Source organism: Macrobrachium nipponense, chromosome 6 (genome assembly GCF_015104395.2).
Source record: "Macrobrachium nipponense isolate FS-2020 chromosome 6, ASM1510439v2, whole genome shotgun sequence".
NCBI classification, from domain to species: domain Eukaryota; kingdom Metazoa; phylum Arthropoda; class Malacostraca; order Decapoda; family Palaemonidae; genus Macrobrachium; species Macrobrachium nipponense.
This window is the reverse complement of record NC_061108.1, coordinates 67,422,377-67,438,927: the sequence shown is the minus strand read 5'-3', so window position 1 is coordinate 67,438,927 and position 16,551 is coordinate 67,422,377. Positions and strand designations below refer to the sequence as shown.

Below are 16,551 nucleotides of genomic sequence, written 5' to 3'. Positions count from 1 at the left end.
CCCACTTCCGCAAGATCCTTCTCTCTGCCAGTATCAACTTTAAGAGCCTTTCTATCTCGCACATCCTCATATCCTCAGGTTCTCTCTTTATGAGAGAAAAAGGTGGTACTTTATCAGTAAAAGGAATTAGACAACAGATCCTTTACTTCATTAAACAAGCCAATCCTGATTCATTTCCTAAAGCACATGACATCAGAGGAGTAGCCACCTCAATTAACTACTTTCAACATATGAACTTTGAGGATCTTAAAAAGTATACTGGATGGAAATCTCCGACAGTCTTTAAACGTCACTACCTAAAGTCCTTGGAATCTTTAAAATTTTCTGCAGTAGCAGCGGGAAACATTGTTTCTCCTGATACTGTATAGTAGTCATAGTATAGATCCAGGTCTCCTTTCTACCTAAACTCGTCCAACATGCCTCACCCCATCGCCATGCTACTCGGATACTCTAGCCTTAGCCGCTGAGATCATATTGGTGGATTGTCCCTTATTTTTTTGCTAGGGACATCCACACTATGTACTTATAATGTACTTCAGTGTCCCTACCCTTATTTTTATGCTAGGGTAGGACACAATGTGTTTGTATATTATGTAAATACCTTACTTAAGTGAATCTATTTTGTTAATTTGCATTGCATTACTGGATATTACTATGTTTAATATAAGTTAATTTTAAGTACTTTATATTGTTTGCTTTCTTTATCATGTCATTGTTTAGGATAAGTTAGCTTTAAGTACTTAGTTTGTATTCTGTAATGTCCCTGATTCACTTATATTATATACTTCCTTTTTTACAACTGATTTTCATTTGTCCTTATTCCCATCTTGTCTGTTTCTCTGGTACTCTTTCATAGGCCGACACGAGCTGAGCCCAGAAAAGGGATTTTGACGTAGGAAAAATCTATTTCTGGGTGATTGGCTCGTGTCGCCCTATGAAACCCACCCTGTCTTTGTTTACCCACCCTGCAGGACAAGATGTTCATAGATTAAGGATGACCGCTAGGGGCGCTGCTGTCCGTGGCGTCGGTAGTAGTAGTAGTAGCGGCCGCATCACCCTTTAGTAATCAGCTCTCTCTGGTGGGGATTTTATGTTGGAAGGTCTAAATGGTGAATGACTCGTGGTAGTGATCCCACTCGCCTATATTCTCATACTCTTTTATAGAGTGAGCGAGTCAGTTTTACTGACATTTTCTTAATTTTGTTTTTCTCTGGTAATTTTAGATTAATTTTGCCTAGAAAGAATGATATTAAGGATACTTTCATAGGGCGACACGAGCCAATCACCCATAAATAGATTTTTCCTACGTCAAAATCCCTTTTCTGGGCTCAGCTCGTGTCGCTGCGCGAAATATCCTTTAATCTATTATTTCTAGGGTAAATGTACTAACACATACCAGAGAATAAATAAATAAAGAAAAAGGTCAGTATAACTGACTCGCTCACCCTCCCAGAGAGTGTCGGTATGAACACTATGGCGAGTGAGACCACTACCACGAGCCAAATGCCAATAGAATTCTCCCACTACAAAATCCCTCAAGAGGAGAGCCGACCCACAGAGTGGGCAGCACCTACTACTACTACTCCATCCCATGCTGCCGACTGCTGCGCCTCTGGTGGCCATCCTTTTCAGTTAGCGCACACGATACACACGTGCCATTTTCTTCTCTGTGTTTTTGTGCCCTTTCCTTTGGATTTTATTACCATGGAGCGTGCAGCCATCGCAGCAGCTAAGTTAAGTACTCAGTGTTTATTGCTAATTGGTTTTTTCCGGCCCTGAGCACGTATTTGCCTTTTTTTAGGTATAAATACGATCTCTAGGTCGGAAGTATGGCAGCATGGTTCTGCCTCGTGGTGGGTCCGTTCTGGGTCGCCCATACCCAGAACATCCCCTTGCTTTTGTACGCTCTATTTTATTATACCGCTTTGTTTAGGGTACGGTCTACACGGTTTTGTCATGCATGCATGTCTTTTACCTTATGTAGGCTCTTCCATCCAGACCCTAGCCACGGCTCTTAGTATCGGCCTCGGCTAGCTTTGAGTGGTAGCCTTGCCCTTCGGGTTATGGCTATCGTACACTCCTGGATTTTTTCTCCTACTATTTTGTTTTCTTTCTTTCATTTTATTATTCATTTGTATTTTTATATGTGATATTTGTTAGGTTAGTTAGCGTCTGGCTCACTAGCCTAGGTCATGGCCCATTGGGCCTTTATGTTACCGCTTTTCAGCTCGGTTGCTTCCCGATAGCATCTCTCTGATCAGTTGGTTATGTTCTAGCTTTAGTTGTTGTTCTTATCGCCCTGGTCACTATGTGATCACGAGGCGGCCAGAGACGCCTGTCCAGTCACCTTTCCCCCCTCCCGCTCTTCCATAGGGTCGGGGGGTGGGTAGGCCCCTGCCCATGCTCGCCTCCACATAACCCTAGCCTGCCTCCCTCTCTCCCCCCCCAGGCGGGGGGAGGGGTTAGAGGGACGGGACAGACCCAGACTGGACTCGACCTCTCCGGCTTCTCGGTCCGGTCGGATGGTAAGGTGGGGGGGACTGGCCTTTCCCCCCCACCCCCCCTCCATTACTACTCCGTCGCTCCGTTACTAGCCCGAGTCTGTATGCCCCTTGCTCTTTCCACCTTACTAGGCTCCTTTACCACCGGAGACCTGGCATCCAGCGGAAAGGTGCTAGTCTACCCCACGGGGTGGACTGGAACATACAGTCGGTCCCTTCTAACCTCTCCGTTTCACTGAGTTATACACTCCGCCACGCACTGGACTTAGTCCGGTACGTTCGAGCTTTTAGGTTTAAGATTTATTATGTTAAACTATTAAGTTTATCTTAAGTACCTTAAAACCATTCCCCCTCCCTTCATGTTTCACCGGATACCTCCGGGGTTATAGCCATATTCAGGCAATTAAGGGAGGGGCTATGCCCAAATTTTTTCCGAGCTCCGGCATGCAACGGAGTTCTTCTGTCCTTTAGCCTGTAAGTGATATTCTTTAAGATACTCATGTGTCTTTTCACTTACAGACCACCAACTGTGAGCATCCGGGATGCGCCGCCACACTTCAGGGGACCCATGTGACACGAAGTTTGCCGGTCCCATGCTCCATGCGCGACTCCGCACTGGGACATCCAGGTCTGGTACCATGAAACGTGTACCATATGTTACGATCTGGTGAGCCAGCTTTTAGACGGGGTAAGTATCCATCTCCGTTAGCTGGTCCTCATCTGTTATAGTGCTTAAGTTTTACATCAATCACTCTAACTTAAGGTAAATTCAAGGGGCCTTATAGCCCCTATAATTTTAAGTTATGCTTTAAGTTAGCTTTAGTTTAAGTTATTCTTAAATCTAATCAATACCCTCTCTTACCAGGCGCCGGCCGTGAGGGATACCGCACTGGCAACCCATGCGGGCCTGGGTCGGCGGTTTCGGGAAGAACGCCGCCAAGGGTATGCCCTACATCCTGGAGAAAAGGTTGGCGGTACTAATCTTCCCCGGAGGCAAGGCGACAGGATACGTCGACCCAGTAGAGGCGGCCCCGACTATCGCCTTCATCCAGCAACAGCTGGCTGCCTCATTGACTGACCAAGGCCAGGACATCTCCTCGGAAGTCGCGACGTTGGATATTAATGTAGAACCTATGGTAGGTGTAGACGACCTGTTGGTCGAGGTAGGTAAGGTGGACACCCAAGGGATACCCTTGGGTGCAACTGCTTCTTCTACTCCTGCAACCTCTCCATCCTTCCAAGGAGGCTTTACGGGTAACGAATTATATACTCCTCCTGACGCTTCAGTTAGAACCAAGGTCAAGGGTCAAGCAGTGAAATCCTTGACAAAGACGTCGTCGTCGTCTAAGAAGACGGCTTCGGCGTCATCCTCCTCTCGTAAGTCTCCGGCTAGGAATCCCGGAGCAGAGAGATCTAAAAGCTTCTGGGTCCGGCTCTAAGTCCTCGAGGAGTAAATCCTCCAGAGAGAGATCTCACACTCCGGCGGAGTCGTCAGTTCCGCTACCCTTGGTTCCAATTCAGAGCCACCCCTCCACCCCGCAGCAGCTCCGGCTTTGGACTCCAATGCTGGTCTGTTTACAACAGGTGGGCGACCTGGTTGGGTCTCTGAAAAGTAGCATGGAACAAATGATCTCTCGGTTGTCGGATAGGATTACCTCTCAAGACAGCATTATAGCCGGACTGAGCCAAGCTCCTCTAGCCTCTCCTCCACCTTTCAATACAGGTGAGCCCAGCTTTCCCCCGTATGACTCTCTACCTCCGTTCTCAATGAACAACCCTTGGAGAGTAGCGTCATACGCCCCCTTCCAAGACGGACTCATTTCTATCCCGGAATGTGGAACTCGGAGGATCGAGGACTTCGAGTTCTACCCGGAAGGACCTTCAGCCTCCGTTCATCGGCTACGCAAGGCTCACCGCCTCAGCCATGACTCGGGATGATAAAGTACCAAAGGAGACAGTCCTCTATTCACGTGACCAGGCTCAGAGAGAATGGCTCAGGTGTCTAGAGGACATGGATTGTTCCAATACGAAAATCCAACCTTTCAAGAGTCCGTTTACGATCTTTACGATGGATGAGAGTACCCCGCTCCCTTTCCTGACAAAGATCGCGACGTCTACCATTCCAGCGGCCCAGAAGGGGGACCCCATGCCTCAAACTGAAGGAAGCAGATCCTACATCTCCTTACTTCCTTCAGCCGGAGAACTGTGGGAAGACTTACCTAACACCTTCTCAGCTGGCAAACTCAAACCGGACTGTGCTATGGAGCAGTTTGGTGAAAAGCTACCTAGGCTTCCAGATAGCCTTATTCATCTGAATTTGACGCCAAATCGCGGTTAGCCAGATCTATTAATTCCATGGCTATGACCGAGGTGGCTACCATAGCCTATGGTTCAGAACCGCTCTTCAAGCTTATGACCAAATCCCTGACTCAAACGTACAGTCAGATATGTTTGAGTTTGCCACTGCTAGGACGAATTGTAGGAAGCATGTCCTACAAGAAGCAACTATTCGGCACGAGCCGAATAGGTTACTTGCGTCGAGCATCTGGGAGCAGACCTCTTCCCAGAAGCGATGGTGAAGGAGGTTCAGTCAGAGGCTACGAGGTTGAACCAGAGCCTTAAGGACCGTTGGGGTCTTACGGCCAAGAGGCGGCAAGATCTAGCAGCTAGAGGTAAGGGTCAAAGGAAACCCAGAGTTTCCAGCCCTACCAGAAAAAGCAAGCCACGCTTTTCTCAGCAAGTTCCGGCGGTTCCCTTAGTGCAAACAGCCCAACCTTCCACTTCAAAGGCTCAATCACAGCTGATTTACGTTATCTCCCCTCAGCCTCAGCCCTCCACCTCTTACGCCCTCTCTCCAGCTTACAATCAAGCCTTCGAGAGTCAAGCTTCACAGAAGTATGATCGCTCGGGTAAGGGAGGCAGAGGTAAGCGATCCTTTCGTGGGAGAGGATCGGGAGGTCCCTTTAATAGGGGAAAACATTTCAGAGGAGGCCGAGGAGGGCTACCAGAACCAATGAGGAATTTCAGGTAGGAGGGAGGCTGTTTCACTTTCGCCACCGGTGGAACTTCAGCAAGTGGGCTCAGAGCATTGTGTCAAAAGGCCTGGGTTGGAGCTGGTTAACGCAACCCACCCCCATCCAGACCTTTCCGCCAACTTCCTTCCAAGGAACTGACGGAGTATGCGAAGGATCTCCTTCAGAAAGGAGCTATAGCGAGAGTCAAAAGGTTAAAATTTCAAGGACGCTTGTTCAGCGTGCCAAAGAAAGGCTCACAAAAAAGAAGGGTAATCTTAGACTTGTCCCGCTTAAACTTAAGCCATTCGCTGCGACAAGTTCAAGATGCTCACGATCTCGCAGGTACGGACCTTACTTCCCCGTGGGGCCGTCACCACCTCTATCGATCTTACAGACGCTTACTATCATATCCCTATTGCAAGACACTTCCGTCCATATCTGGGTTTGTTTCAAGATAGGAGACCAGACATTCTCCTTCAAGGTAGTTCCTTTCGGGCTCAACGTAGCACCCAGGGTGTTTACGAAGCTGGCGAAGTAGTAGTTCACAACTCAGATCGCAGGGATTATGGTAGTAGCGTATCTCGACGATTGGTTGATCTGGGCTTCACAGTCGAGGAATGCAACAAAGCAACACTGAAAGTAATTCAGTTCCTGGAATATCTAGGCTTCAAGATAAACAGGACCAAGTCAAGACTCACCCCAGAGTCAAACTTTCAGTGGCTAGGCATTCAATGGAATCTTTCCTCCCATACTCTGTCGATTCCATCATCCAAAAGAAAGGAAATAGCGAAATCAGTCAAACAATTTCTGAGTCACAAACTGGCATCAAGAAGATCCCAGGAAAGGATCTTGGGTTCTCTCCAGTTTGCATCAGTGACGAACATCTTAATGAAAGCCAAACTGAAAGACCTAACCAGAATCTGGCGCTCACGAGCAAATGTCAGGTCCAGGGACAAATTATCCTCAGTCCCTCTGATTCTAAAGAATCGACTCCGACCGTGGGCGAAAGTCAAGAACTTGTCGGTGTCAGTGCCCCTTCAGTTTCCTCCACCAGGGATCACCATCCACACAGACGCATCATTAAGCGGTGGGAGGATATTCCCAGTTCAAAAAGGTTCAAGGAACGTGGTCACCTCAGTTCCGTCAGTTCCATATAAACGTACTGGAAGCAATGGCAGTGTTCTTGACTCTAAAAAAGTTATGCCCGCCAAAGTACTCCCACATAAAGCTAGTCCTGGACAGCGCAGTGGTGGTACATTGTGTAAACAGAGGAGGCTCCAAGTCACGTCATCTAAATCACGTCATGGTAGCCATCTTCTCCCTGGCGGACAAGTTCAGTTGGCATCTCTCCTCCACTCATATAGCTGGAGTGAGAAAACGTCATAGCAGATGCTCTATCCCGATCAGTACCTCTAGAGTCGGAATGGTCACTGGACAACAGTTCGTTCCAATGGATTCTTCAGAGAGTTCCAGGTCTACAGGTGGATCTCTTCGCATCTCAAACGAACCACAAACTCCCGTGTTATGTGGCCCCCAACCTGGACCCTCTGGCCTATGCCACGGACGCCCTGGCTCTAGACTGGAACAACTGGGAGAAGATTTATGTCTTTCCTCCGGTGAATCTTCTCATGAAAGTCTTAAACAAACTCAGGACATTCAAGGGTCAAGTGGCTCTAGTAGCCCCAGACTGGCCGAAGAGCAATTGGTACCCTCTCATTCTGGAACTGGGTCTTCGCCCTCTTCGGATCCCCAATCCCAGGCTCTCCCAGTCAGTACAAACGAAGACTGTGTTCGCTTCCTCAGGGATTCTCAAAACCCTAACTTTATGGATTTCATGAAGTTTGCAGCGAAAAGGGATGCGAATATTGACCCTCAGAATATTCTCTTCTTGGAATCGGATAAAAGGGATTCAACTTTGAGACAGTATGATGCTGCTGTCAAAAAGTTAGCAACCTTCCTGAAAGAATCAGATATTAGGATCATGACAATCAATTCAGCTATATCCTTTTTCAGATCCTTATTTGAAAAAGGGCTTAGCAGCTAGCACAATTACGACAAACAAGTCAGCCTTGAAGAAGATTTTTCAATTTGGGTTCAACATAGACTTGACAGATTCCTACTTCTCGTCTATTCCCAAGGCATGTGATAGACTTAGACCTTCGGTAAGGCCTACGTCAGTATCATGGTTCTTAAACGATGTTCTAAAGCTGGCTTCAGAAACCAATAATGACACATGCTCGTTTATAATGCTCTTAAGAAAAACCCTATTTTTATTAAGCTTGGCCTCAGGAGCTAGAATTTCAGAACTGTCGGCGTTATCCAGAGATCCGGATCATATTCAGTTCCTTCCCACAGGGGAAGTGCTACTTTCTCCGGAACGTAGCTTTATAGCAAAGAATGAAGATCCTTGATGAGGTGGGAACCATGGAAGGTTCTACCCCTTCCACAAGATCTATCTCTTTGCCCAGTTTCAGCCTTACGAGCCTTTCTATCTAGGACCTCCTCATCCTCATCGGGTCCTCTCTTTAAAAGAGAAAAAGGTGGCACTTTATCTATTAAAGGCATCAGGCAACAAATCCTGTACTTCATTAAACAAGCCAATCCTGACTCTTTCCCAAAAGCACATGATGTCAGGGCAGTAGCCACCTCAATTAACTATTTCCAACATATGAACTTCGATGAGTTGAAAAAGTATACTGGATGGAAATCGCCGACAGTGTTCAAACGTCATTACTTAAAGTCCTTGGAAGCTCTGAAATTTTCAGCAGTTGCAGCGGGGAACATAGTTCCCCTGACTCTGACTAATCTTTAGTAGAAGATCCAGTCCTCCTTTCTACCTGCCTCACCCAACAGTTCGTCTATTCCTGCCTTGTTCATTTACGGTCACCTTGTGTCTTAGCTGCTTTATGATGATGTAGTGGGTGTCCCTTATTTTTTTGCTAGGGACACTCACATTTGATGATGGTTATTGATCTCGTGGATGTCATCTCCTTATTTTTATGCTAGGAGATACATCTTATTATAATGGTTACGGGTTTTGTATATTAAGTCATATACATTCCTTTATATTTTATTATTGTTGAGTTTGTTTTATTCAACTTTATGTTAATTGCTTTAGAATGTTTTGATACTAGCTTTACACAGATACCATTTTTGTACATATATGATATATTTCTCTTTTCTGTATATATGTATATTACCTTAAGTTAAGAAATATTATTAGAATTAAGTGTAAATTAAGTAATATTTCTATTTTGTATCACTGTGTATATGTATCCTTATTAGCAATTATATTGATTTATTTTTATTTTATCTTTTATTTGAGACCTCTTTGTATTTTGTTGAATTTCTTTACAATCTTGTGCTATTTCTCTGGTACGATTTCGCGCAGCGACACGAGCTGAGCCCAGAAAAGGGATTTTGACGTAAGGAAAAATCTATTTCTGGGCGATTGGCTCGTGTCGCCAGCGAAATCCCGCCCTACCCATCCCATCGCCAAGATTGTCTGCTAACTTCAGGATGGCCACCAGAGGCGCAGCAGTCGGCAGCATGGGATGGAGTAGTAGTAGTAGGTGCTGCCCACTCTGTGGGTCGGCTCTCCTCTTGGGGGATTTTGTAGTGGGAGAATTCTATTGGCATTTGGCTCGTGGTAGTGGTCTCACTCGCCATAGTGTTCATTCCGACACTCTCTGGGAGGGTGAGCGAGTCAGTTATACTGACCTTTTTCTTTATTTATTTATTCTCTGGTATGTGTTAGTACATTTACCCTAGAAATAATAGATTAAAGGATATTTCGCTGGCGACACGAGCCAATCGCCCAGAAATAGATTTTTCCTTACGTCAAAATCCCTTTTTTACGCTATTTTACAGCGTTTCTTCAGTGCTTTCATGACAATGGCTAATAATAGCGATTCGTCATCATCTACTAGTGAACATGAGTGTGATATTGCAGTGCATGGCCCTTCTCAAGGCCGTAAAAGAGTGCGTAATGTTGCTGTGGTGAGTGTTAAATAAAAAATTTTTATTATCATTATTATTAATGATAATGATTACTGTTTTTTTTTCTTTTTTAACATTATTTTGAACTATTTTTGGGTGCTTTTACATTAATATTGTGGTTGGGTTTTATTTTTATGTTTGTATGTATTGTTATTTTTTGGTATTTTCCCATAAACTTTGATATTAATTCTGATTTTGAGCTTTTTTCTATGCATTTACATAAGTTGGAACCGTTTTATGATGTATTTTGATTGATATTGTTGTTTATTATTTTTTGTGTTTGTATTTTTGGTGTTTTTCGGAATTTTTTCGGCATTTTCCCGGTATTTTCCAATAAACATGGACATTAATAATGATTTTGAAATGTTTTCTGTGTATTTACATGATTTAGAACCGTTTTATGATGGATTTCCATTGATGTTGTTTTTTATCATTTTTGATATTCGTCTGCATTTTTGGTATTTTTGGGTATTTTCCCAAAAACTTACAAATCTGATACTTACACACAAAAAACTATGGTATTTAGCTTTAAAATGCAACAAACCCCATGTTAATACCTATTACGTATAGTTACCGAGCTACGATATTTTAACTTTAACTTGCAATTATTCGATTTTTAAAAAACGGCGCTTAGCACCTTCTGGTTCTGGGCTACTCAATTGTTCAATACCTGCTATTCAGAAAACTAAAGTGGTACAGTATACCAGTGATTCTCTACCTGTGCGCCACGGCACCCTTCTGCGCCACGACTATCCCCCAAGTGCGCTGCAAAAATTTCATGGATAGGTGTACGTATAATATATATATATATATATATATATATATATATATATATATATATATATATATATATATATATATATATACATATATATATATATATATATATATATATATATATATATATATATATATATATATATATATATATATATATATATATATATATATATATATATATATATACTAATAAAAGGAGCCCATAAAAACACCAAAATAGAGAAAAAGTACTATATTTCAGAGACTGCTGTCTCCCTCTTCAGGTAGATGAATGAGAAAAGTTTACAGAAAAGGCGGTATTTATACCAAGAGGTCCATCCACAAACAAGCCATTTTAAGTCACCCCCGCTGATAAATCTTCCTTTAATCTTCTTAAGGGTTGGTTGAATGAAGACGTTGTCGATCGTGTCCGAAATCCATCCTCCTTTTGAGATGTTCATTACCTGCCTCTCTTTTATTAAGGCCGATTCCATCATTTGACTCTTGTACCGGCAGTTGCTGCTATAAATTACACGTGACAAATTCCAGTTTATTCTATGGTTATGTTCATTTATATGGTTGAAATAGCCGAGTTCTGTTGTCCATACCTAACTGACCGTTTGTGTTGTATTAATCTCGGGGAAGGGATTTACCTGTAAATCCGATGTAAGATTGGTCACAGTCCTGGCATGGGATTTCGTATACCCCAGAGTCCTTTGGAGATGTCTTTTGTTGGACGTTAATCAGGGATTTGGCTAAGGTGTTTGGGTAAGTAAATACAAAAGGGTTCGATTTTCCGAGGGGGTTGGTTATTCTCTTAATCGTGTCCAGGTGGGGAATTATTATTTTATTGTTGGGTGTATCTCTGGTCTTGTCTTTAGGGGGTCGGTAGAAAATTACGTTTGCTTTGTGAATTGCTTTCTCAATTATATGGTCAGGATATTTTAAAGACGAAAGTTGCTTGCGGATTAGTTCAAATTCTTTTTCCAGGAATTCTGGGGAACAAATTCGTAAGGCTCTTAAGAACAAGTTACTAGCTACACCTATTTTGATAGTAATGTCATGATAGCTAAAGTAGTGAATGTATGAAAGTGAGAACGTTGGTTTTCTGTATATGGTAAATTTGTATTCTGTCGTATCTCTGATTATTAAAACATCAAGAAAAGGAATTTTGTTGTCTGTTTCCCATTCAACTTTAAATTTGATGCTGGGCACTAATGTGTTTAATTTCGAGAGGAATTCATTGAAATTGCCCCACAAAGCAAACGTAATTTTCTACCGACCCCCTAAAGACAAGACCAGAGATACACCCAACAATAAAATAATAATTCCCCACCTGGACACGATTAAGAGAATAACCAACCCCCTCGGAAAATCGAACCCTTTTGTATTTACTTACCCAAACACCTTAGCCAAATCCCTGATTAACGTCCAACAAAAGACATCTCCAAAGGACTCTGGGGTATACGAAATCCCATGCCAGGACTGTGACCAATCTTACATCGGATTTACAGGTAAATCCCTTCCCCAGAGATTAATACAACACAAACGGTCAGTTAGGTATGAACAACAGAACTCGGCTATTTTCAACCATATAAATGAACATAACCATAGAATAAACTGGAATTTGTCACGTGTAATTTATAGCAGCAACTGCCGGTACAAGAGTCAAATGATGGAATCGGCCTTAATAAAAGAGAGGCAGGTAATGAACATCTCAAAAGGAGGATGGGTTTCGGACACGATCGACGTCTTCATTCAACCAACCCTTAAGAAGATTAAAGGAAAATTATCAGCGGGGGTGACTTAAAATAGCTTGTTTGTGGATGGACCTCTTGGTATAAATACCGCCTTTTCTGTAAACTTTTCTCATTCATCTACCTGAAGAGGGAGACAGCAGTCTCTGAAATATAGTACTTTTTCTCTATTTTGGTGTTTTTATGGGCTCCTTTTATTAGATGGAATTCTGTTGTTACAGAACATTTTTACCAGTCATATATATATATATATACATATATGTATATATGTGTGTGTCCCCGTAATGACCGCACGCTGAAACTGGAGTACTTGGATGTCACTAGAAATTTGGATAAGAATTGGAAAGGAACACCCTCATATAGCCCTAAAAGCCCAGAAAATATTGCTGCAGTTCTCAACCTCATATCTGTGTGAACTAGGATTCTCAACACTCACAAACATCAAAACTAGCAAGAGGTCTAGATTGCTGGGTGTTGAATAGGAAATGAGTGTGCCTGTCCAGTGTCCCTCCTAACATCGAAAGGATAAGCAAATCCAGACAGGCGCAAGTGAACATGGGACAATAAAAATGTCAAATAATTTCCTTAGTACCAGGAATATTACTTCTTTACAAGACTTTCTTTTGTATCAGCCAGTCAGATGGATTGCTCCCACATCGGCTTGAACTTGCTTTCTGTTGTAAGGTTATGAGTTATAGTCATCTATGAGTTAGTCTCAAGGCTACTCTGTATCAAGCCTATTGATATAAGATATGGGTTTGTATCTATGAAACAATTTTCTTCAAGTTGTAATAGGTAAATACCTTTAGTCAGAGGGAAATCCAATACTCAATGTGACCAGATACATATCAGGATTTGTAATATTGTAATTGTGCATTTTGTTAAACTTTTCACTTGTTATTATTCTTTTGATAGGTATGTGGAATACCCAGATGTATCACCAGTACAAATGCCAGAGCCCAGCCAACAATCAGCTGACTTTTCCTATGTTCTGCCTTTCATTTCATCAGATATATGGGCTCAGATATCAGCACGAGTAGTTAATTTTGGAAACCAGCCAACACAACTAGCTATGGTATGTGTACTTTTTTGTCATGTATGTGAATGATATTTAGTGTATCCATGGGAAGAAATAACTTATATTTATGTCAAAATCCCCTTCAGGATTCAATAGTAATCAAATGCAGAATACTAGTGTGAGTCCATTTGTGTTGCTTACCATGCTTGGACTAACCTTGATTCTGGACATGCATGATAATTGTCAATGGAGAGTATGGTTGGGAATTTGCAATATTTCAAAAAAGTTGTTCATTTTGCATTCATGTTAATCATGTGTGAAATGTAACTAAAGTATTCAGTTTGTTTTGTACAAGACCTTTTTAGGGCTCAGCCTGTGTCGCTCCGTGAAATACTTCCTTTAATGGATATTTCTAAGGTAAAATATTGCTATAATTACCAGAGAAAAACTAAAATAGTAATGCCAGAATAGACTGGCTCACTCACCTTTAATAAAGGTGTCGGTATGGTATCTGGGGCGAGTGGAAACCACAACCAGAGGTCCCTTGCCATTTAGGTTCTCCCTTCCTCAATATCCCTCGTCTACGGAAGAGCCAATGCAAGGCCCTGCTACCCACCACTACTACGACTAGCGCCTTTGTTTTCATTCCTTTCGATAGCATCGCTCACACCACACACGTTTTTTCCCTGTGCTGTGTTTTTCCGATCGTTTGGATTTTCTATCATCATCATCATGGACCTTCAAGCTTCTGCATCCAAGTTAAGTACTGCCTTTAATGTTTGGGATCATTTTGAGACGATTTTGACATTCTATACCAAATTATCTTAGGTTATATGTGCGAGTGGTAACACGTGCATTGCCGGTCCCGCGTCGCCTTCTTGGCTCACCAGCCGCGTGGTGATTCCATGCTTTCTTGCACCAATTGGTCTCCCATACTAATTGGTCTCGATTGCACTTCAGCAGTACTCTATATATTTATTTTAAGAGGCCTTTGCTATGTTGGTTTAAGTTTTTTAGTCCGTTCACGGGGGATAGCCTACTCCCGAACCGCATGCTTTCGGTCGTGGCGCTCGCTTTCCTTTCTTGCATGGAGGTTGTTATTTCAACCCTTATTTACCAGTAAGATAGGATCTATTGTCTTGTTTGCCTTACGGAAGACCCTAGTTCCTTCGTAGCACTCCGTCCTTGAGCCACCCTGGCCGCTTGCCCCTCGATCATTCGTTACGGCATCTAGGCTAAGCCGCTCTGAGTTTCTAGGCTAGCATCTCCTTCATTGGATTTCGCTTAACCTAGTTTCTCAAGGACCTTCTCTTTCTCTCTCACTCCGCTTTTATTTCGCTCCTCCCCCATGTTAGGACAGGATATTTATGTTATGTGCTCTCCCTATAGCCGGCACTTAGTTGGCCTAGGCCTTCTTAGATCGACTGGCCTCTCACATCGCGTGACTGTTCACCCGGATGAGAGTGTCCCCAGGCGATCGCGTACGAGCCACCCTGCTACTGACCCCTCCCAGCTCTCCCCATCTCCCCCCCTTCACTCACCCACTTCGGATGGAGTGATTGACTCGCTCCCATCCAAGTCTCCTGGGGGGGGGGGGGGGATTCACGGGGGGGCACACTCGGTGAACAGGCCTGCCGTACTCTGCCGCGCTGTTAGTGGGAAGGGGGGGTGTACTTCGCTCGACCGAGCCATGGTTGGCCACCAGGCGCGGTAGAGTGGGACACTCCTCCACCCACTAGGTAGGGTATCCCTCTCACTATCTACAAAGCCCACCCTTTCCCACCCCGCTTCGGCGGCCTCAGGACTCCAGCACACGCAGGACCCGTCCTCGGGATAGCGTTGCTTCATTAGATATGCGAAGGCTCCGACCTATCTTTGGGATTTCGTTGCATGCATATTTTATTACATGACATCCACCTTTTATTATATGTTCCTTACCCGACGGAGTAACTCCGCCAGGTACTTTACCATTCCACCCTGTTACGACTTGTTCTTCACCCTGTGTCTGACTTGGTTTATCCCTCACTCCGGCATATGGAGGACAGCTTGAATCCACTTAATCGGTCAGATTGTATAGTTCCCATTATCTGCCTAGGATGTTTCTATAAGCATACACGGGGCGCCGGAGCTAGTAGTAACAGAGTGATATGTTATCGTGCATGATATATGCTGACACTGGAGTTACTCCGGCAGCATTAGCATACCCCACACAACCACGGACCTAATCCGAAAGGTTGTTGATGATACTCATGTATCATTTGTCATGTATCCTGTTGTCTGGAGGATGGGTGCAACGCCGTTCTCCAGGAACCCTGTGGGCACGTGGTCTGCCGGGCCCATGCCGGCTGTGCAGTTCGCATGGAGGACTACATAGTTTGTCACCATGAGAACTGCGCCATCTACTATGCTTTGGTCAACGAAGCCTCCTCCGGGATATGTAACACTCCGGCCTCTTCATAATGATACAATGAGAATCAATATACTATAATGTACACTTCGATACTAGGTTAAGTCTACTTCTAGTGTTAAGTATTAATAATAGCTCTGTTTACAGGGAGCGCAAGCAGTCCGGGAAGCCACCTTAGCCACCCTGAAGATATGGGTTGGCGGTTTTGGGCGCAACTCCGCCAAGGGCCAACCTTACATCCTGGCCCAGGACATGGCCACCCTTATCTTCCCAGGGATGAAGAAGGGATCTGTGGTGGATCCGGAATTGGCCGCTCCTCTGATCGCCAGGATCCAAGAGGCAAATGCAGCTCTTACGGAGGAAGGCATCGGTAAGAATGGTAGCAAGGCAGGTTTACTAGGGGGTCAAGGGTTTTCCTTGAGTCCATCTTTGTCTTCTTCTCCTACTACTACTTCCTTCCAGGGGTTCGCCGATAGACCGCAGTTGGTTAGACCGAAGTCCTTGTTGGCAATCTCTAAAATTAAAAGTAAGAAAGACTTCAAGTCGAAGCAGAAGTCCCTGCCGAAGAGGTCAGGAACCAAGCTTGCCACTACGCCACCGGCTCATAATCCCGGGGCAGTCAAGCCAAAAGTCACTCTCCCACCAAAGGGATCGAGGACCAAGGTTCCCAAGGAGAAGGCTCAGCCTTCCTCCTTTGACCCTGATACTTTCTCAGACAATATCATGCAGCGGATGGGCAACATGGTTGGGGACTTGGTCCAAACCAAGTTCCAGGAAATGTTGACCCAGCTGTCAACTACGCTGGAAGCTTCGGGACAAACTATCCAATCCTTGTCGGAAGGATAGTAGCCCAGGAGAACATGATGTCCGGTCTCCGAGAAAGTATGGCAGCAGGGCAAGCACAGCCCGGCCAGGCAACTCAGGCTTTGCTGATGCCGGACTCATCCAACCTCCCTCCTTTCAAACCGAACAACCCATGGAGGGTAGCAGCTCACGCCCCCTTCGCAGAGGGCATGCTAACCATTGAGGGTTGTGGAACTCGAAGGCTAGAGGACTTTGAGTTCTACCCTGAGGGACTCCAACCCCCTTTCTTTGG

At 44.2% G+C, this 16,551-nt stretch overlaps 1 protein-coding gene across 1 annotated transcript in view; it reads left to right on the top strand.

Annotated features, from left to right (window-relative positions):
- LOC135216548 (uncharacterized) overlaps nt 1–16,301 on the top strand; it is a 260,185-nt gene extending 243,884 nt beyond the window's left edge. The window contains exons 8-9 of the mRNA XM_064251923.1: nt 12,946–13,105; nt 15,603–16,301. Of these exons, the coding sequence (XP_064107993.1) occupies nt 12,946–13,105; nt 15,603–16,301 (859 nt within the window). The remainder of the gene's footprint in view (nt 1–12,945; nt 13,106–15,602) is intronic.
- Nucleotides 16,302–16,551: the final 250 nt, after the last annotated feature.